Genomic DNA, 22,104 nt, shown 5'->3' with positions numbered 1-22,104 from the left:
CTCACAGAACACTGTGACCCCATCGCAATAAAATCACCAGGCAATTCAGAAGCTGCAAGACAACCAAGGCATGGGAAGCTCAGGACAACATCTGCCCATAGGATACTCTCCGAACAGTGTGAAAACCTAGTATTTCCCACTTGAACATTAACTATAACCCCAAAGCCGACTTCCACCACCTGTTATCTAGCCTCAGTTTTTGTAGAAACCTACTGGCTCCTGAAATACATTCCTAAACCCAGATTTACCTCCAGCTAAGAAGTTGTATACACAAATATGCACACACAAGCTGCAGGAGGGAACAGCCTGGGGCTGGTAACACAGAAGCCTTTCTTGTTGCACTTGCTCTTTGTCAGTTTTTGCATGTTTGATGTTAGTATCTTTTATTATTCAATGAACTGCAGCAGTTTGGGACAGTGGCTTGGTCTCCTCCTCTGCGCTACTTTCTGTATGGTCTATATTTGCTAGATCCAACTCTTGATTTTCCAGTTCGCAAACTGTTCTGATTTACCTTTTTTCTTGGTCTCAATTTCTCTCTCCATTCCTTCAGTTCTTGGCTGTGTTCTTCATCCAGCTCCTTTAGTTTCTGCGTCTCATGCTCAACCAGTAGATGGCATTTTTCATTCTTGAAACAAGATAAAGATAATCCTTATGTAAAACTAATTCAGATTAGGCAACTCAACATTTGTACACGGACATATGTTGTCCTAATTCCTTTTAATTAGCTTATTTCCTGTAAATAGTGACGTGAATAATTACAAGATAAAAGTATGTTACGAGCCTGCATTATCCAAAGCTGATCTTTCCATTAGAACCAATTGAGATAAGAAATACTTATAAGTCCAAATATACTCCTGAAATATCATTAAGGTGGCAGACGACAGTGCTACTCAAAACTATGTTTCCCTGCCAAAAACGCTTCTCAAGGTCATACAGCATTTCTGCTTTAATTCCTAAAGACAGTTTGTATAATGCATTAAACTCAATTACATTAAAAAGGAGGTAGGCTTTTGGAAGTGTTTCAACTCTTGGTGCCAAGGAGCTCAGACTAACAAATGGGACTTAGGAGAGAAATAAGCTTGCAGAAGTAGCCTCAGAATTGCTCTATGAGAAGGAAAAGGGCAATCAAACCCCACACTGGCTTCACACTCCTCTCAGTGAGGCACACAGGCAGCTGCTGATCTTGTGAAGCATGGTGAGAAACAAAAATCAAGTATTTGGCTACATCAAATATTTGTTTTTTAAGAGCAGTTGGCAGTCTCTAAACTCCATGTCCTTGTTTCTAGGGTGCCAGTCCCAACTGGGTCTGATCCAGAGTGCAAAATCACAGGAACAAAACTGACAAGCACATGGTCAGACTGGAATGTAGCCAGGGACCAGTTTTTCCTGGTGAAGCTCGGTGCAGCCCTAATCTGCTTGATTTTACTGGAGCTAAAACTCCCACAAGGCTCCCACGGTACTTGGGGATTTACTAGGTGTATTAGCGGCACAGTCGGGGACTGTGTTCGAGGAGGTAAGTGAACAGAGTAGAACCAGCTTCATTGGTTGTTGGAAGCTTTCCCTACGCACAGGTTATCAGCAGATGATCATTTAATGCTTTAAAACTGTCCCTGAAACAGAGAAAAAAATGACATAATGGAAAAGGAGACCTGGTCTCTGGTAAACAGCAGCAACTTTTACAAGTTCCACATTGCGAGAAGAGAATTCTTCCAAGTACCTTCCAGAAGCTCAAGTACAAAGGGCAGCCTGCACTGGGTAAAAGCCTCCTCAGCCCAAGTACTGCCTCAAATGTCTTGTGGGCAATGCCTGGTGCTGCCTGCCTCTGTTCTGATGGATGACATCATCTCAGCAGAATCAGGTTAAAAGGAAAGACTGCCACAGAAAATAGCACTGGGAACTTGACAGATATTCTAGAAGTGATCATCTGCTTCTGGTTAATGCTGGTCTTGCATTTAAAACGATTCTTCATTAATTGCAAGTATTTGGATCTGGTTAAGTGATTTGCTACAGGCCTTTGAAAGCGAAGTTAAAACATGAAGGAAAAGATGTTTCTGCTTTGCCTTCATCTGTCATTAACCCAAGTCTTCCCACTGAAGGTTCATTTATAATATCATCTATTTCTAACCTGTAACTGATGCAGTTCTCTGATGTTGGCTTCACACTGCAGCTGAAGGTCCCGCATTTGGTTTTCGTGTTTCTGATGCTGAGCCAGTCTCTCATTCTTCTGCCTCTTTTCTTCTTGAACAGCAAACTAAAACGAATAATGAAAAGGCAGTTTATATTGTGCTTCTAGATACAACAGTTTACACAAGTCAAAGAAAGGTATGCAACAGAATAAATACACACAGCATAGAAGAATAGTTTTAAAGGATTTAAACAGCAACTATACTTCCTTTAGTCTTTCTTTTTAAATTCTTACAAGGGAATGTCCTCACAGTTTTGTTCATCATTCCATTTCTCATTGTTCCATGCCATCATCCCATGCCTCCACTCTCATTTTTCCTTAAAACAGCACATTTCACTTCCACAATCCTGAAGTTATCTCCCTCTCAAGCTAAGTGACACAGCAGCGTTGCTACAAGTCTCAGTTAAGGTTGGTCTTACACACCTACTGGAGGCTGGTTCTTCCAGATTATTCATCCTTCCAGTGCTCCCACTATGAAACAATGATTTGGGACTTGGGTGCATCAGCAGAAAGCAAACCTCTAAACCTCTTCACTACATTTCATTCGAAAGAACGAAACCCTGCAGTTTTAGCTCAAAAGCTCACAAAAAAATCAAGTATTCTTAGAAGTATTTCACAGAACCACAGAACACTTGAGGTTGGAAAGCACCTGCAAAGATCAATCCCCCTGGCTCAGAGCAGGGTCAGCTGGAGTAGGTTGCACAGGACTGTGTCCAGCTGGCTCCAGAGTATCTCCACAACCTCTCTGGGCAACCTGTTCTAGCGTCTGACCACCCTCACACTAAAAAAAGAGAGTGTTCACTTATGTTTAAGTTGGATTCTCTGTATTTCTTACTCCCTCTGATGGGTACTTATACACATGGGTGACATCCCCGAGCCTTCCTGCCTCCCAGCTGCAGCATCGCAGGTATTGTGTCTCTTCCTGTAACAAGACCCAGCAGTCCCGCAGTCATCTTTGAGGCCCTTTGTGGGACTTGCTCCAGTAAACCCATGTCAGTCATGTTCTGGGAAGCTCAGAACTGGACACAGTGCTCCAGAGGCGCCTCACCAGTGCCAGGGGGAAAGACAATATCCTCTGACCTTCTCCAGTGCATCAACCCTGTTTTGTACCCTCAGTGAACCTGCTGAGAGTACACTCCATCCCATCCTCACATTTACATTGTTTTAAGCATTTACACTATTAAAACTGTTTTTATTAATAACCTGCTTAATCTTCTCACGGTCTTGGTCTGGAGAGGCCAACGAATTGATTCTTAAACTCTTCTTAAACATCGCCATTCGAGTCTTTGCTTCACTCCTCTGGATTTTAGGCAGTCTGGCTCTCTCCTGAGTGTGCTTGTTCTTTAACTCCTCGATCAGGCGCTGATTGTATCTCTGCATTTGTTCCGTTTCCTAAAATGTTAACAACACGGAAATGTTAGAGAGGAACTACTACATTAAAATATTTGCACCTCATTTCATCAATAAGCATGCTGTTTGAGTCAGCCTCTTTCAAGAGAAACCAGTCCCAGCCCTAGTGATATCAACAGGGAGGAAGCGAGCTTATTCCAGAAAGCTCTGGATCATGCCCAACCCAGATGAAGTTCTCTAAGACTCTAATGAAAATGAATGCATTTATATTTCACCAGTGGTTCTTCAACTCCTGAACTGCCTTTTTTAAAGCCTGGTTCAAAGGGAGAACCTGTGTGGAACTGAACTTCCACAACTGCAGCTGTGAAGGGCTGCTTTGTTGCAAAAGCAACACCCAACCACACAAAACCAAGCCTCCAGTGGAGGCTGCTCATCTTCCAGTCACCAAGGAGATCCCATAACAACTCTCCACTGGCTTTATGCTTTCAAACACTGAACTGTTCTGGTTAGCATATTCTATGAAAAACAAAAATGCCTTGTGGGAGACAAGTCTTGTCTTCTGGGCTTTTACAGGATTTAGCCATAGGGACCGTTATCAGCCACTTCCCAAAAGCTACTCAGGTTCATTCTGCTCACTTAATCCCAGAATTATGATCTAATGAGCAGATTTATTTAAACACAAGTGTGTAAGTAGAATTTGCTATTTTTAAATGCAGAAAGGCTGATGTTGTTGGCTTAGGTTTTTGAGAATCAAAAGGGAAATATATGACCACCTACAGAGCTTTAAAATAACTATGTGGGTCTTTCTTGTGCAAGCAAACAGCTACCGGTAGAGATCATGAGGCTACTTCATATAAAACCTCTCTATGCCAACACACAAAAGAAAGAGTCAAAGGCAACACTAACTTTTTCATGCCTCTTTAGGAGCTGGTGTCTCTGCATGAAGTACTGATCTTTCAGCTGCTGCTTGAGGAGCTGGTGTTTCTCTTGTAGATGTCGCTCTTCCAGCTCCCAGATGGCAGCTTCACGAGCTGGAAAAGAAGAGGGAGGCTGGTTCAGGAAGTACCACGTAATACTGTCTGATCTAACTGCCAGTGTGTTTAGAATTGGCCTCTGTGGGCATTTTCAGAACAATCCCTTCGCAAATGTTTTTATGACAGTTCTGGATTAGTCATGAGGGTCTTGGATTTCATAAGTTTAAGACAGACATTGTTTATTGAAATACAACACAAATGGCTGGTTTTAAAGAGAGATTCTGATGCCAGATACCTCTCATGAGCTGCTGCTTGTTGTTGAGGCAATCCCGTTCAATAGTGGCTAGTTCTGTCTTCTGCTGTTGAATAATTTTCTTCAGAGATGCATCCAGCTCTTGTTGCTGCTTCTGCACAAATTCCTGCTCCTGGTAAGAACCAACACATATAAATTACATTGTGTCCTTCTAACCCATGACATTTTAATGAAACTCCCAGCTCTCTCAGCCTTAGCAATACATGAAAAGCAAATACATCTATGAAAATGTGAGCTAACATGCCTCAGCTATGAATTATGCATCTCCTGTATTTTCTACATGGAGAGTAGGTAAGAGTGTAATTAATGTTTAAATAATACCTTCAGAAATAACAACAAAGGCAATGAACTAGCCAGCAATCTATAATTCATCCCATCCCTTGTCCCTCCTCAAAACAAGCCGCAGGTTCAAAGCTAGTGAAGTCCTCAGTATAAAGTTATTATCATATCAAGGGTTACTTATTAATGCATATAAGAAAATGCAAGTACATTAGGTAATTTTGCTTTGGATAGTCAGTTAAAGCCTATTTATTTATACAGTTGGGTTTCAGATTTGTATCTCTTGTCGTGAATGCAAAGATACTGAGGTTGGGAGTGCTGCAAGACTGCTATGAAGACACCCAACGGCTTTTGCAGGAACTGCACCTGCAGGACTTGCAAGCTTATCACAACAGAGCTGAGGGGGCTCCTCTCACAAAGCAATCTGCCATCTGTCTGATGCAGTCCCCATATTACCTGCAGTACTAAGAATCCCCCTCCCATGCCCCAAGACCTGTTGTCTTTCTTCTCTGCAACTTCAAATAACAAAACAAGCATCTCCAAGCATGCAGGCATGCACACGCACACTCTTTGAGTATCAGAAATAAAAGCAGATGTTTCTACCATGATGTAATGATCAAAAGAAAGGACGATGACAGTGTCCTATCAGAGCCAAGGTGGGCAGCTGAGGCGTTTGCTGTTATGCATAACAAAGCAATGTTAAATTATGTTCTATTGGAAGGGAGAGATGGGATAAGGCAGGAAGACAGCACTGGCCTACAGATGATGAGAGGAACTGTCTGAGTCTGAATTTTTTACTGAACCTATGCTTCTGGCTAGAAGAACTGTCAGCAACATATGGAATTAAATGTTCATGAAATGAACTTTTAATTATGACCAGGATAATCCTGGTTTTCATCTTCACAGACAGTTATTAATAGATGAGGCTTTCATCTCTCCTGGTGGAGAGCAGTTACAATTAGCCAGGTAACACAGAACTAGAGGTGGAGTAAGTTGACAGTGACAGACCTAAGGGTACAAAAAAGAACCGGAAGGCAATGTCTGTAAATTAAGTCAGACATACCTAAACAAATGCAGGGATTGACAAAAAATACCGTTCTGTTTCCCTTTCTAGATGAAAAGGATAAGAAAACGACAAGCTTATTATTCTGAGGGTGCAGACCCATAATTAACAGTGTTCGATTTGCCAGGAATTTTTTGATTTGGAAGGAGAGGGGAGAAAGCTGTTCTAGTGCAGTCATGATCAAAAAGCAACTGAGTTTGAGCTTTACTCAGTCATTTAAATATCACTGCTGCTCTCTCTCTACAGGGTAAACCTTAAGTTTTAGATTTGCTACCACTAGAAGATAAACCAGGCAATCTCAGAAAGCACTCTGGGCCTTTCCCCTTCTCACATCTACTCAAATATCACATACAGTAAAAGTCACAGACTTGACTAAAGAACATGTTGAATGGTTAAAGGCAGGCAGTGCAAGGTATTCTGCTCTTTTGAAATTACCACTTGGTTCTGCCCAGTAAGTACCTTAAAAACCCCTCGGACATCTTTAAAACACATGGTTTCACTGCACACACAGCACAGAAGTCACACACTGTTTGTCACATGTGCTGAACAACTAATACGCACCAGAGAACAGTATTATAGAGCATGTGTGAAACTTCAGTGTTTTGATCAGAGTGAATGACTGCTCTAATTTTGACCTTTTTACTATGAACAGTGCATAGTTACATGAATTTTTTGCTAACTGGTTTAGGGACAGCAATGACATTGATCAGCACATGAGAGCAGAAGAAGAGAAAACACATCTGCAAAATGAGAGCAATAAAACTTTGGTTGCTTTGCATTTTAAGACTTACATCCTGCATTTGCGCGTTGAAAAGCGTACATGAAGACAACTGAAAAGACTGAATCATAACCTGAGCAACGCCCTGTGGGACACAATGTACTTCCTATGTCAGAATATAACGCAATGCATTTCTGCTCTTAAAAAAAGAAAAGGAGAAACGAGATCTGCTGTATGTTAGTAATACACATTTAAACTGTCAAGGCTCATCACACTAAAGTAGTTACTGACAGAAGTTCCACATAGTTGCAAGTTAAACATCTGCACCTTTGTATTGCACTTAATGTTCCAAGTAAGGCTATTTCACCTTTAGAATTGCCTTTTACACCTCTCACTTCAAAAACTGAAACCAGCAGGAAAAACAACCTAAGTCACTACAAGCACTATGAGAATTCAGGTTTTTAATTGTTTCCTTAAGACGTTCAGACACATATCCCTGCCATGGGGGGAGCCCCGCAGCCCAGTCTATCCTGGGAAATCCCCTCATGAATTAAACACGCAATTGACTGAAGTTGCTATTATTTTCTATCAGGTCACTCACATAGATGTCTTTAAATAACTCACCCAAACACGCTCTGTCATGGTGCAAACTCACTCAGTACAAGCTGCGGCCAGCACAAAGGCAGTATTTGTTAAAACACTAGCTCTCCTTCCTAGCTGTGTCATCTAAAATCAGCAAGTCTGAAGGTGTGAAATTATAGATGATGTCTTGTAAAGTTTCCATACACCTACACTTTGACATTTAAATAACTCCATTTTACCTAATCTGTTTTGCTTCCATGAACAGGATGCCTCATGTTTACACATTATATACCTTTTCCTCTCCTACGCCTATACTGCTCAAAACTTACTTCTGACTGTAACCTTTATACTTCAATGGACCTATGGGGTACTTACCACTCATAAAAGCACTGGAAATAAACTTGCTGTGAAAAAACACTGGGTTTTTTTTCAGTACAGCATATGAAATATTATGCTTAACAGAACAAACCTGGAAATTGCTGGGCCTACATTTCTACACAGTATACTCAATGGGACGTGACATGGGAGTACTTGAAGAAAGAGAGCAGTACATAGGGTTAGTTTGAGTTAAGTTCCATATTCACTCAACAACAACAAGAAGTGAAATCATCAAGCTGTGTGAATACTGCTGCCTTTTGTATTTTAGTAGCTTGAAGCTGCCGTTGTTACCTGAGCATGCTGGCTTTGTGCAAGCTCCTCTTTCTTGCGTTTCATGAGCTCTTTTCTCAGCTCTTTTGGTGCTTTCTCCACTTCACATAAAACCTACAGTGTATATAAGCATGCAGAAGGTGGCGAAAAGGACACACTTTCTCCACAGCAAGCATTACCGTGAACATAGGACATGCAGGTCAAGCACTAGAGTTACTGGGAAGCGTGCATTACTTCAGTGGCAGGGATGTTAGTAGTGAAATGAGCTTAATGAAAAGAGAAGGAACAATTGATGCTTTATGTGTGCCAGCAGTGCAGAAAGGAGGTATATGCCAGCCTCTTTTTGCATGCAAATGCTGCCCAGTGCGCTCAGAAATGGCAATCTCTTGCTTGTAGTTTCATGCAGCAGCTACAATAGTCAATAGTTCAGAAAACCACCACCTGCAAAAGTGGTATTTTCTTGAAGCACTATATCAAAAGGACTAGAGAGTACGTTTACCTCCCGGTAAAGCTGTGAAAATGGTTGGAAGTTTAAAAACAACTTCTGCTGAATACCAGCTATTGCTGACACTGTCTCAAACATGAATTCGTAAGATGCCATTAGTAGCAAATCCAACCATAAATGACATCTACACAGACTGTGTCTTTAAAATATCAAATAAAATACTAATTAATTGGTTGTGTTTGGTTCTGAAGAATTTAAAAGCAGAAACCACCACTAACTAAGGATACTTTCAAGAAACTTCCCACAACACGTGTGCTGCAACGGAATGTGTTTCAGTCCAAGGGGAATTAGACTAGATTAGTAGAAAGATTCTAAATATAACCTGGCTGAATCAACTGACTATTAATCTGTTAATTTGCTGATGTGCTTTATTTGTTTGTAAGAATTATAAACATGTAACATTGCGCACTCCAGTATAGCATGGGGAGTTTTAGAGCAGCAGCTGCGTTTTGACTTTGAACTGTAAATCGCCTCCTTAAGCTTGAAGTACAAAACTATACCACTCAAAACAAATGCCTGTTTGTTTAATAGTGGAAGCATCATCAGAAAACAGAGTCCAAACCACCACATGCTATTCCTGTTTCCATGAAAGAACTGCTTGTAGCTCAGAGCAATATGTAAAATTCTTCCCGCTTTCCCATGTAGGACCCAATCACCAGTAAATAGAGAGAGACTCAAAAATGCAAGAGGTATCACAAAAGAAGAAAAATTGTTATTTACATGTGAGCATATGGTTCAAACTGAATACAACTTGTATTATTTTATGTGCTTTTGTACTACAGGATCATTCTATGCAGAAGCATGGAAATCTGAGTCTAAGTAACTATAACTACTAGAGCAAACACTAGAGCTGTTTATATACAAACAAGCATTACACGATTGATCTGAAAATGAAATAAAACAGCTTTTAAGATGCAAAATCCATATGGAAACACATCACCTTCTCTTAGTCTAATGCAAGCAAATTAATAGTATAAGGTGTCATTGTCAAATGGCATTCATTATGTCTCAACTGTATGACACACATGAAATTAACTGTAAAAGATGTTAAGTTATCCAGACTTTTCCCTCCTGGCTTTCCTTTTTAAAGGAAACTAAATCCATGTAACTGCTGCCACTTCAAGACATTCTAAACAACAACAGCACACATTCAACAGAAGCCTAACAAATTAACAAAAAGTATCTGAATTTAAGTGGTTCTCAGTAGTAACCAAAACCATATTCTTTTATTCTAAACTCTAATTTGGTATTTCCTAAGGAGCTATGGCTGGATTTGTTACAGTAAAAATCTCAAGTATTTTTCACAATCTTTAAGAAAATAATTTTCTTGATTTGAGGGAAAATACTTAGTTTTTCACAGCATCTTTAATAAAGTTTTCTAACTTGGTGGTGCTCCCTACATCAAGTCAATACCTAAATCTTCCCCATTAGCTGTTTGTATTTCACTTTAGGCAGCAAGACAAAAGAAATAATACTGGCTGCTACTAACCCTTCCACAACTCAGTACAGCACAAGTTTGACAAGGCTTCTAGGAGACTTATCTCAGCTGCTGCTACATCCATACTCCTTATTTTCTATATTATCAACATTGTCTCTTACCTCTTTTTTTTTGTTCTTCAGCATGTTCTGGAATTTGGACAGTTCCTTCTCCTGTTCTGCTTTGATGCGCTTTGCTTCATCTCGTAAGCGGTTTGTATGCTCCTGCTCCAGGCGCTCTATTGTCTGTTTCTGCTGCTTTTCCAGATTCTCTATTTCCTGATCATATTGTCGCTTTTTATTCTGCAAAAACAATTGGGCATCTTTTTTTACAAAACTAAATTCCATTCAGTGAAGTGCTGTCCATAGGATGGCCATGACCAACTCTCTTAGGTAGGTGAGTTCCAGCACACAACCCGGGCACTCCACAATGGAAAATACTGCCATTTATTAATAGGCGTGAAAGCTATAGCCATCATAAAAGGAAACACCTGATTGCTGCTAGAAGCATACTGCCTACTCCATCAAGATGTCACATTTTAAGGCACCAAAATCCAGAAACTCACTGTCATTTCCTGTTCAAAACGCCTGTACATCTGTTCTCGCTGTTGCAAAAGCTTATTACTGAGCTGCTGTTGGGCTCTCTGCTCCTCTTTCTGAAGAAGCCTCAGCTCTCTTAGCTCTTGACGCCTAATAATGAAGAAAAAACACTTAGTAGTGGAAAACTACAGAAGATGAAAAAAGCATCTACAACTTAGGTCCAGTAAAACAAGTTTCAAATTGATTGCTTTATTAAGAAACACCTCACATTCCTCTTTACTAACAAAATAATTGAAATTAATACCCAAATATTACAGAAACAAGATCATTAGTCCCCTACTTTTATTTAAACAGGGCAAGAAAAAAAAAAAAGCCAACCTCTTGTAAATTGTACTTTTAAAGACACTTACCGTAAAAATCGCATTTCTTCACTTTTGGAGTCATTTTCAGTAACTATTTTTGACGTGGTTACACTCACTTCTACTCCATCAACAACAAATTTCCGAGTTTTCTTTAAAGTTTTCTTCTGTCTTCTAGTTTCCTGAATGAAGCATTGCTAAGTTATTCTGGACTTATTTAAGTTACACAGTTTCCCCTTATTTGTTAATATTCAATACTTCAGATATTTCTGTGAAGGTCCATTGTAAGGCAATCAGGATTTTTTTGCTTCTCAGGTACCCCACTAACCAAGAGAACTTGAAAAATTCTAATATACTGAGATTTCCTGTAGTCAGCAAAGGAAAACTGTAATTATTGATCATCCAAATTAGCAGAAGAAAGAAATAACCTAGGCAAACCCTGAACAGAATGGATGCAGTTTTATGTTCAAGAGCTGAAGGCAGCTGCAATTACTGTTTGCTTTTGACCATAATTTCCCCAGACACCAAGAAAGAGATTTGATCTGAAAAGCAGTACTGAAACAGAATAGCAATTTACTCACCTACCTACTTCTGCTTGGAAATAAATTAAACCAGCAAGTTCAGTTTTTTGTTTCTTATATATTAATACAAAATCATGTGATGCTCTTACTGACAGAACTCGCCAGATCTCCCTTCTCAGAGCTGCTTTGTTTCATTGTGAGGGAAGAGATACCCCAGCTGAAACTGCATCTCTACTACATTAAGGCTACTGTAAACACCCTGAAGTTATGCTCAGCACTGCTATACCAAGTTACCATTTTTCTTTGTTTTTTTTTTTTTGTCTGTTTGCTTGTTTTGGGTTGGGTTTTGTTCTCTTCAAACTCATGGTTACACAGTTAATACTCTATACTGGCTGTAATCATATTAGTATAAAGATACAAATAAAGTTCATAACATGAAAGGTGCTCCCTCGGAATAAGCTCGTTCATACTGGCATAGTTGTATTTGTACTGTGTTTGGAATAAACAAACCTGAGGCACTGTCTGCCTTAGATCTTTTAAATCTAAACAGAGAGACAGAAGAAGGAAGTGACAGGAATTCAGCATAAGACGAGATCTTATAAGAGATTTGTCCGGTTAAACACGGATTCTGTGCAAAAGTAAGGCACTGAACTAATCACCTTGAATACCAGCTCTGAACTAGAGCCATTCATAAATCTTCACCTTTAACAGTTAAACCTCCTGTTGTTAGTCCACATTTTTAAACTACAATTATGCATAAAAATAAGAAAATCCTTAGCAGCTCTGTAGCTTCTAGCTTTGCTGCATAACTGCACACAATCCAGACATGGTCAGAGCGTGCCATTTAGAAAACTTTGATTTCTATAAAGTTTTGCATTTATATGTCATACTAGTTTCTTGCTCAGTAATTGTCTTTGTTGCAAAGGTCAAACTTGGAGATAATTTTAGGGTCACAGTCACATAGAATTTTATATTAAAAATTATATGATTGATTGCACTTACCTGTAAAGATATTGATCCTGTCTCTTTGTTTTTACTAAGGAAATTAGAAATTGACAAGTTCAAATCAATGCTGCTGTTATCAGCTGTAGAACCAGTGCCTGAATCTGCATCATTTTCCTTCATATTCTCCGATTCTAGCTGTTGTAACGTTTCCGTATTGTCTTGATTATCTGTTTTGACCTTCTCTTTTTCTTCAGTGCTAATACTAATACTGGGGACTGGAGTGACTTCAGAATCATCAGCTTGTTCACTGACAGTATCTTGAAGCTTATTCTTCACTATTTCATCAGAAGTAACTTCCGAATGTTCTTTGTCTATCTGAATACTGTTTTGCTGGATATTCTCGGGTCTGCTCTCTTCCGAATTCTGGTTCATATCAGTCAGTTTATCCTCCATTTTAGCAGACGTATCCTCAGGCTTGCTCTGTATTGCCCTGTGGTCTACATCGTCTTCCCCAGAGTCTTTGATCTCCATGCTGCTTATATTACTAATATTCTCATTTTCACTTTCTGACAGTTTCTTGTCTACTTTGATCACTTTATCTTGGCTTTCTGATACAGTTTCTTCAGAGCTGATTATCTCATGGACCTGCTTAGCCTGACTTTCCACTGGCTTATCCTCCGGCTCAGGTATTTTATCCCCATCACTGATCTGTATTTCAGCAATACCACCTATCTCCTTAATGTTGTCAATTCCATGCTTTATTAGTTCCTTTTCTTCATCAGTCACTTCATCTGCAGCATTAGGTAGAGTTTCTGTAGTGGTGTCTCTTACAGCCTCTTTATGAGCTTCACCTTTATCTTCCTTTTGCTCTGTAGCATTTTCTGCAGGGACCTTTTCTTCCTTACTTTCAGAGAGATCTGTTCTGTTCTCCTTCTCTTCTTTTTCACCAGTTTCATTAGAAATGGCTTCTTCGGTTTCTACGTTATTTTCAGTTGTAGGTACTATTTGCAGCTTATTATCTTCTGTTTGTTCATTTACCACGTCATTTTCCTTCTCTGTTTTTAGGTGGGGCTCATCCTTTATTTCTGGTTTTGTTACTACATCAGGTCCTTCTCCTTTCTGGGGTTCTGTATCTTCATGTAGTTTTTCCAGGCTTTCTGTACTCTCTTCAGCTAGCACTATTTTGCCTTGCTCACCTTCACCAGTTGGTACAGATCCATTCTGCACTTTCCTATCACCAACAGTAGTATCATGTATGTTATCAGCCATTTTCCTAATGTCCTCAGATTCATCTCCAGTCCTTTTGCCATCTGGAAATATTGTGCTGGCTTTGTCCTCAATTGCATTACTTTCTGTTTTCTCAGAAAGAGATTCCAGAACAGAGGCATTCTGTGAAAGCTTATCCTCTTCAGAGCTGGCAATACTAAGGTCAGAGGAGGCACGCTTCTCTGCAGGTAACTGCTAAAAAATTGAAGGAGAAAGAATATTTAATGATTTTCTAACATAATTAAAGCACAGTTCTGTCGAAGAATATCTGAATAGAGATACTGTATTTACAGGCAGAGTTATAGGAATTTGATAATCTCAGAGCACTTCACTTGGTATTACCACAGGAATGCACTGCAGAAAGGCTCCGAACAGAACAAACTGCACAAGAACACTCTTCCATTCTCTCATAATTTATTCAAACATACTGGATTGAAGGAAAGGGACCACGGTGAGCCATGTGTCTCACTCTTAACAGGATCTTCAAGAGCCTTTTTCCACTCACGCTATCACGCTGCTTATTTTTACCTGGTTTAGTTCCCCTGTAGTCCCAGCTACAATTGGATTTGAAAATCACGTGTGTGTGCCAGTTTGACAAAGAAGAAGCTGTTTGTGTAGCTTTAGTTAGTGCAGCACTGCTGAAATGCAAGATTAAAGACCTTCTTCTGCCTCATCAAAAAGAGTATCTTTCCTTGTGCTCTTTGTTAAGAATGTCTGAAATTTTATCTGTTTTTTTAATCACTATGAAACTCCATTAAAATAGTGAAAACCTCCAGCAGATCTGATTAAGTGGCAATATGAAACTGGAATAGAAACAGTTACATCACTGTAGAAATTGCTGCTTCTGGAACATGAGTGAATGTTATCAGATTGCACACAGATCTCCAAAAGAATATACTAATAAAGTACCATTTTAACCATAATTGCCCTTTCCCTCTTCAAAGTGATTGCAATATCTCTCTGTCTATATTTACTGTTAGAACCCTGTAATTTGCAGATCAGCCTTCTGACTTGCCATTGGGAACATACGGGGTTAGCTATTGTAACAAGCACGAGTTTCATTGCGTTTTTGCTACTTTAGGGTTTTCTGCAGCATACGAAACCCAATTCCTTTGAATTGAAAAGCACATTTCAGAGATTTCACATGATTGTTCCAGAAGCTTAGTGCTGATCTTGAAGCAGTTTTTAAACTACCACAAGTAAATAACATAAATGCATCTACCTCACAGTTTCCTAAACTGCTGCTTGTGTTGAGACACTTCATTGAGTCACAGGGTGGACACCATTCCCAGCCCTCCTGGGAACTGATGGCTTAGCAGCTAATCAGCAGAGGATATGGTGGGTAACGCCTTAGGAAATAGAAAATAAGTCATGGAGGAAGTTGGTGGGAATGAATGCTTGGAGACCTGCTGGAGTGGACAGGGAAAGTGACTAGATGTGACTAGTGTGGCGAGGGGCAAGGAGGAAATGGAGGTGTGGTTCTTGTGCACATGAATTCGGCTCCTTTACCACTGCAGGTAATTGCAGCTAGTGGTGGCACTGGTCAGTGTCCATGTTTATAGTGCGTGAGCCAATTAAGTCAGAAAGCACCATACCTGCATACTCTGAAACCTGCTGCCCTACTTCATGAACTTCATGGCTTTGCCCTTTGAGGAACTGAATTTGTGTTGTAAGAATCTTTAGAAATACATTCATAAATGCAATCATGCCTTAGTAAAATATGAGGCTTTTTCTTCTTTTTTTTTTTTCTTTGACAGTTTATAGCATTAACAGTAACATACCTACCTTACGTTTTAAGCTTCTTATGGAATACAAATACTTGTTTATCTTTTCATCTAGTCATTTTGACTTAAAACCATTTACATAAAACTCAGTATCTGAGTTTTCAAATTCTATACTACATACACATGTAAAAATAAATGAAGATAACAGTCTTTATTAGTTAATATTCTTTATTAGCTAATATTCTTTATTATTAGTTCCTAAGGAGTTTAAGAACATGGTAATTTTGCAAATGCCTTACTTTATAATAAGGTTAGAGTATGTTTATGTTGCTAACCTTAAAAGACCTGATGCAAAAGTTGGGTAGTACATCAGAAACTGAGCTCTGCATTGGAAACTGGTGATTGAAAATAGCTGCGTATTTAAAAAAGTAAATTTTAAACTGACCAGAGAATTTTCTGTTTCTTCTTCTTCATCCTCATCTTTACCATCTTCGACTTCTTCTGTAACTTCAGCCTTAGCTTCTGCAATCAGTTCTCTTATGGGTTTATTGGAAGTAACAGTAACAAACGGATGCTTGTGAAAATAAAAAATAAGAACAATATTACATGCTGACTTCACTGTAAACAGGGGAAAATTGGAACTTGATAGAAAGATAACTTCAGAGAAACGTTACTTTGGTTCCTTCAAACTGGAAGGTTCAGAGTTAGCATTAATCATAACTGTCCTGATATATATTTTGCTGCAGAAGTTTTAAAATCAAAACATTTGTATTCAAATATACCATGTAAGTCTAACAAACTTGCTAAAAATACAGATAATTCATTTGTACTGACCTGCTTCACAATCCCAAGAATAGAAGTAGAAAGACTTTTTAAAAGCTTATTTTTCCTGGAAACAAGTTTCATTTCTTTTCTGTCCCAGAGTTAAATTATTTCCTGATAAGCTTTATCTAGAAATATTCTGCTTTGTCTTTAGAACAATTTTTCCTCTCAAGAAATAGAATTCTCTATTTTTCTTTAAGAGGAAACAGCTACTTGCTCTTCTCCTGTTGTCTGAATCTGCTTTCCCTGCTTGGCCCTGCTGCTTAAATCCATTCAAGATATGCCGGATGTAAACTGGATAAAGTAAATTCGTGCTGACAGAATCAAATGTACCTGGCCACATCTATTCCTGTTTAGCTATTCTGCAGTGACAGCATTACAGAGGAAGGCTGAGCACTAAAGCTTTTAAAACACCTGTCAGCAATGGACTACTTATGTAAATACCTCCTTCCTCCATTATAAGTATCAAAGTATAAATACTTATGTGGAATAATTAAATTACATTCAAATATGTAAATGCCAAATTTGATCTGCACTTGGTATCATTTAATCAAATTTTACCAAATAAGGATCAACGCAACAATGTTAAAACCATACTGTGTCTGAACACTTAACTTGAAATTATTTATAGAGTATAATACTGTTCTGCTTTAAAAAAAGTACAAAATCTCCTTGCTTTTGAACACTGGTGCTGAACAATCCAACTCTCCCTACCTGTAGAAGCTGAGTTGCACTCCACCTTGCATCTACATTCTTTTCCAAACATTTCTTCAGAAAATCTTTAAAATCTGATGACCTACACAAAAAAAGCAAACAGGCAGGGGTTCTTCTTTTGTCTTGTGGTACAGTGAAATATTCTTTTGCTTTCACATGCACCTAACAGTGCATCTCCAGGTCCTTCTATTGATTTAGGACAACAGAAAGGTAGTACAGGAATGCAAAGACCAATGTGGCACAAATACAATCTTTAAAACGTTTTGTCCATTGATAGAAGAGTTTACATTTGGCTCTGGATTGATAATACAACACATCTGCTGCATCACTGAATCACATAAAGATATTAAAAATGATCAAAGAGTAAATGGCTTTTAAAAATGTTTTCTTAGTATAAAAATACTTCAGTCTCCATTCAACTGATCTTGTTTTTCAGATGGTCTTCAGATCTTTTCCTGCATTTGTAAAAGCTATTTTGTGCATATTTTAATGCTAAATCTGCCAAATATTAGCAGTGAAAGCTTCTATACAGAACTACAAAAAAAGACCACAGTCCATCTGTGTATCTCCTTATACAAGTCGTATACATACATGTACAAACATTGACAGAATAAGTACCTGACTTTATGCATTAAGCTAGTCCCATAAAGTTCAACAGGTCTATGTTCATGAACATTAAGTTTATCAAATAAACAACTTAGCATGCCTTATATTCAAAACCTAGAAATTGGGCTGAGAAAGTTGTAAATAGAATACTTACCATTTTGAAGGCTGTGCTAATGTAGGTGGATCGGATTTTGCTATTTTCAGAAGCACTCGCATTGGATTTAATTCATGATGAGGTGGCTCTATTTGAGCCATTTCTATTAAAGTAATGCCAAGAGACCAAATATCAGCCTTGTAATCATAAGGCCTGTCTTTAGAGGTCTCGCACATTACTACTTCTGGAGCCATCCTGCAAAGAGAGTAATGAAATACCGCATTAGAAAATACACTCTTTATCAACTCTGAAAAAGAAACAAAACCCAAACCCAAGGTTCTAAAGAGATAAATTCACTGAAACTTTTTAGGAAGCACGTTCTATTCTCACTAAATATATTTACACAATATTGTAACAGTAACAGCAAAGGAAATACTAAGATACTAGTTAATACTTTAAAGTCAGCAAAACAGTGCACTTACCAATATGGTGTACCAATAAAAGAATCTCTCCTTTGTATTGTTCTTGTGTTTTTAGCTGATACTCCAAAATCCGCTTAAAGCAAACAGTAAAATGCTATTAAATGGGTGGTGGAAAATATATTTTATATTTTACTTTTTTTTTTAATGTTTTAAGTTTCAGAGCAAAAATGTATGTTTTAATAATTAAGTGCAAACATTTCATTAGCATTTTTAATAAAATATATTGAATAATAATAATAATAATGTTATTCTCCATTGCTATAACAAAATGTAATGCTACTGCTGAGCTGTGTGTGATAAGATGCAGCATTCAACCAAAAATCAACTTTGTCTTTGCAATTAATATTACTTGTCTATGAAGCACTACATTTCTCACTTAGAGAAAAAGGACAACTTTTAAGTAAGTGTTATATGCTTATTATAGATGTAACTTTCTTAATGAAGACCTAGAAAGCAGAGCAAAGGGACAAGACAGTCACATGTCTTCAATCTGTACAAAACCCCTGTACAATCTGTACAAAATTACTTGGACTCAACATTTCAGAAGCCTAATTTCGCTCTGTGGGGAAGAAAAAAAGGACTAAGAGAGCTATCTGTTCAAATGCTAAATCTGAAACCTTGAGGGACTACAGACATGGAAATAATAAAACTCAAATCCTTACAGAAATAAATGCAATGAAGGAATTTTATTTACCTTTGTTTCATAAATTTTATTTGTATTTGTAAAAGAAGAAATTACCCATTCCTGTGTGTACCAGAACCAAAATACAAATAGTTTATAAGGAATAAAATGCTCATTTAAGGGATGTGCTTTACTTTCCAAAACTAAAATAAATCTTTTTTTAGAAATCTTAATTAACAAACCTACTCTGTTACTAAATGTATGTGTGAAAAATATCTCCTTGTGATCTGAACTGTAAAGTATCCTGACAGCCTGCACAGTGCTGTGCATTAGCCAAGCTTGACAAAATCTTAAAATAGTTCCAGTCTGTATGAGGAGCCAAGTCATGTGAGGCAAATAAAACGCACAGAAACAAATGTTTCTCTCTCTGACCATGAGACTCTTACTAAGATCTGAGATTTCTTTTACAGTAGTACTAAGATAGTGGTTCTATTACTTTTATAAATAAGGCCTATGAGACTCAGTCCATCACTAAATTTTCATGCTTTCAAGAAAACCTGTAACCAGTAAAGTTACATGTACTTTGTGGATGAAGAGAAAGGCGCATTCAAGTATTAACGTACAAGTAATGATCTGAAAGGGAATCCACACAAACAGCAGAGATTCACTTAACTGATCAATGCAGCAAAAGCAGGTTTTTAAATATTCTGAACTTCTTAAGAGAGATGATGCACTATACCCCACAGAGAGACTGTGATCAATACAAGTTAGGTAGCAGTTACATTTATGAATTTGGACACATCTTGCTTACACTTAAAAGGAATGTATGTAGCAAGGCTGGGAAACGTAGAGCCCCAGCTTCGCAGTGATCTTCTGATTCTCTTTGACTTTACCCTCTGTGTAACTTGTATCCAAATAAATACAGCTAAACATGTAGAGAGACATGTTTGAAACCTGAATGCAAGCTGCTATGTCATGGAATTATGACAGTAGTAAAGCCACTGTAAAGGCTGACAGCTTATGCACATTTGCCCCTGATGAAGCTCTGAACAAAGTGAATGCAGACAGTTCCTATGACTTCCTGGCTGGTTGAAAGGGTGCTATTCAACACCAGTAGCCCTTTGTCAGTTCTTCATGGCGGAATCCTCATGGATTCCCTACCACATCAGAAGGAAAACATGAATGAATGCTTAAATTCAGGTAAAAAAAAAAAAAAAAAGGAATCAATAATAGTAAACTTGTATTAATTTTCTTCCAGACTGTTTTATCTTAATTTCAGTGCAATGGACAAGTAAGAAAGGCATGAAAAAGCCTTAAGCTGAGTAAATAAGATTATTACTTCTTTCTCAATAATAGAAGAGACAACAGTACTAGGTACTGGGTTTTGGTGATACTGAGTGATGTTCATTTTCTAAACTAGCAACTTCAAAGGGAAGTTCTGATGTTACCACAGTAAAGATAAACACAATTAAGAACACATATTAAGAAACAGTTGGGCCTGTGTCTGACTTTAGCCAACCTAGTACAGATACTGGTATGACTCCTACTCCTGCTGATTTTTAAATCTGAAAGATGTGTCAAGTACGGTTATGACATTTACTCAAGCTTTACTCTTTGTTTTGTAGCAAACCTTGCATCTGAAAACACTCTTATTATTAGACTGACATTTAAATAGATAAACACTGAATTCTGCCAAGCTACAGCCTAAGGAAAATACAATTGTAAGACCAGGCAAAGTTCTAGAAAAGACTTTTATATGCAGGATGTTTACCTAGTTTAATGTCTCCATCTAATGTGAAAAGAATATTGCCAGCTTTTAGATCTCTGTGGATGATCTTATTTTCATGCAAGTAGTTCAATGCTTCCAGTGTCTGCCTGCATACCACTTTGATCTGCGGCTCTGTTAATGGCCTTTCAAGCTCTACAGGAGAAAGAGACAGAAATAAGCACAACATTTTTGTGGTTTATGTGTTCATAGTAAGCTGTATAGAAGTATATGTGAAAATTAATTAATCTGACAGATTCTTAATATCATATGTCAGAAAAATTTCTACCTTAACATACTTGCTCCTTTCATTAATGATGTCATCCCTTGTACCCAAACCCCTTCTCATTATGAGCGAGACATACCTACCTATCCGAACTGTGAAAAGGCTATATAGTTTAGAGACTGGTTCTTTTGTGTGGTACACAGAAATGTTAAGGACTAGATCCTTTACTCATTACATTCACCTAATTTGAAGAATAAACACAGAAAAATCTAACTTTAAGGTTTATGCAATATGAAAAAATTATCACAATGTAATTTGGAAGATGGCAGTGAAAGAATGAGGTCCTGAAAAGGGCTCATATAGATAATGTTATAACAACAGAGAGCTCAATAAGCATATGAGGACAACTCATCACATTCACTTAAAGGGTCAAGACAAAAATGTGTTTTGAAGTGTAAATGAATACTTTACAAATGAGAGAAAATTAACTATCATGTCCACTGACAGAAGTGAAAATCCTAATTTAAAACCCCCAACATTTGACACAGAGCACACCAATTACATCAATATTTGCATTTCAACAAAATATACATAAGAAACAAGTCTTACAACATATATTATAATTTTAAGATGTTATGAAGTTTATTATTTGAAACAACTTATTTACCCAACATTACTGCATCTACTGCTCCACCTGCACAAAATTCGATCAGGATCTGTATACAAACAAAAGAATACACAAATTACAAATTAAATAGTTCTGCTGAGCTGAACCTTGATTATGGGAGCATTACTGGAAGACCAGAGTTTCAGATTATTTGGCCTTTACAAATTGTTTACCTCACCTCTGCAAATAACTGTTACCCAGCTAAAAGTAGGGCTTACATTGCTCAAGCAAATGATTTGAAAAATGCTTGAGGATGCTCATCCAAAAGTTTTAATCAAATCATAAAATTCCATAATAAAATTCATAATAAAACAGTCAGCTTCTACCTGACTCACTTTAATGTGATTTGCACAATCCCTGCAAACTCAGTTCTCAATTATTCAACTGTATTTCTATATTATAATCTCTCTGACTGAAGGCCAAGAACAAGAGCCGTATGATTTCCCAATAGCAGATATCACCTGTATTTTTTCATAGGAGATGAAAATAGGGAAAAATACTCTTAAAAGATAACAGAAAATGGTTACATTCAGATGCTTACATGAATTTTCCTCCATTTTCATTGATGCCTACAATATCTAATAATATTAGAAGTCCACCTTCAGTTTTCAGTTTCCATTTGAAACAAAAATAAACTGCAACTATTTTGGGGCACAAA

At 37.8% G+C, this 22,104-nt stretch overlaps 1 protein-coding gene across 4 annotated transcripts in view; it reads right to left on the bottom strand.

The window, feature by feature from the left end:
• SLK (STE20 like kinase) overlaps positions 1-22,104 on the bottom strand; it is a 47,243-nt gene that overhangs the window by 2,196 nt on the left and 22,943 nt on the right. The window contains exons 3-18 of one of the 4 annotated variants that reach the window (XM_061372611.1): positions 21,447-21,495; positions 20,560-20,709; positions 18,167-18,239; positions 17,745-17,939; positions 16,985-17,066; positions 15,894-16,022; positions 12,516-13,919; positions 11,044-11,174; positions 10,660-10,783; positions 10,217-10,396; positions 8,134-8,226; positions 4,805-4,934; positions 4,442-4,566; positions 3,389-3,577; positions 2,126-2,251; positions 512-625 (exon numbers count right to left, since the gene is read on the bottom strand). In XM_061372611.1, coding sequence (XP_061228595.1) covers positions 512-625; positions 2,126-2,251; positions 3,389-3,577; positions 4,442-4,566; positions 4,805-4,934; positions 8,134-8,226; positions 10,217-10,396; positions 10,660-10,783; positions 11,044-11,174; positions 12,516-13,919; positions 15,894-16,022; positions 16,985-17,066; positions 17,745-17,939; positions 18,167-18,239; positions 20,560-20,709; positions 21,447-21,495 — 3,294 coding nt within the window. Of the gene's footprint in view, positions 1-511; positions 626-2,125; positions 2,252-3,388; positions 3,578-4,441; positions 4,567-4,804; positions 4,935-6,955; positions 7,028-8,133; positions 8,227-10,216; positions 10,397-10,659; positions 10,784-11,043; positions 11,175-12,515; positions 13,920-15,893; positions 16,023-16,984; positions 17,067-17,744; positions 17,940-18,166; positions 18,240-20,559; positions 20,710-21,446; positions 21,496-22,104 lie in introns of all 4 variants that reach the window. The other 3 variants (XM_061372614.1, XM_061372612.1, XM_061372615.1) reach the window with 3 other exon arrangements.

Source organism: Neopsephotus bourkii, unplaced genomic scaffold (assembly GCF_033783945.1).
Source record: "Neopsephotus bourkii isolate Nb327-2 ecotype Australia unplaced genomic scaffold, CSIRO-AGI_Nbou_v1 NB_1615, whole genome shotgun sequence".
In the NCBI taxonomy this organism is placed as follows: Eukaryota; Metazoa; Chordata; class Aves; order Psittaciformes; family Psittacidae; genus Neopsephotus; species Neopsephotus bourkii.
The sequence above is the reverse complement of the archived record's forward strand: the minus strand, read 5'-3'. Positions and strand labels throughout refer to the sequence as shown.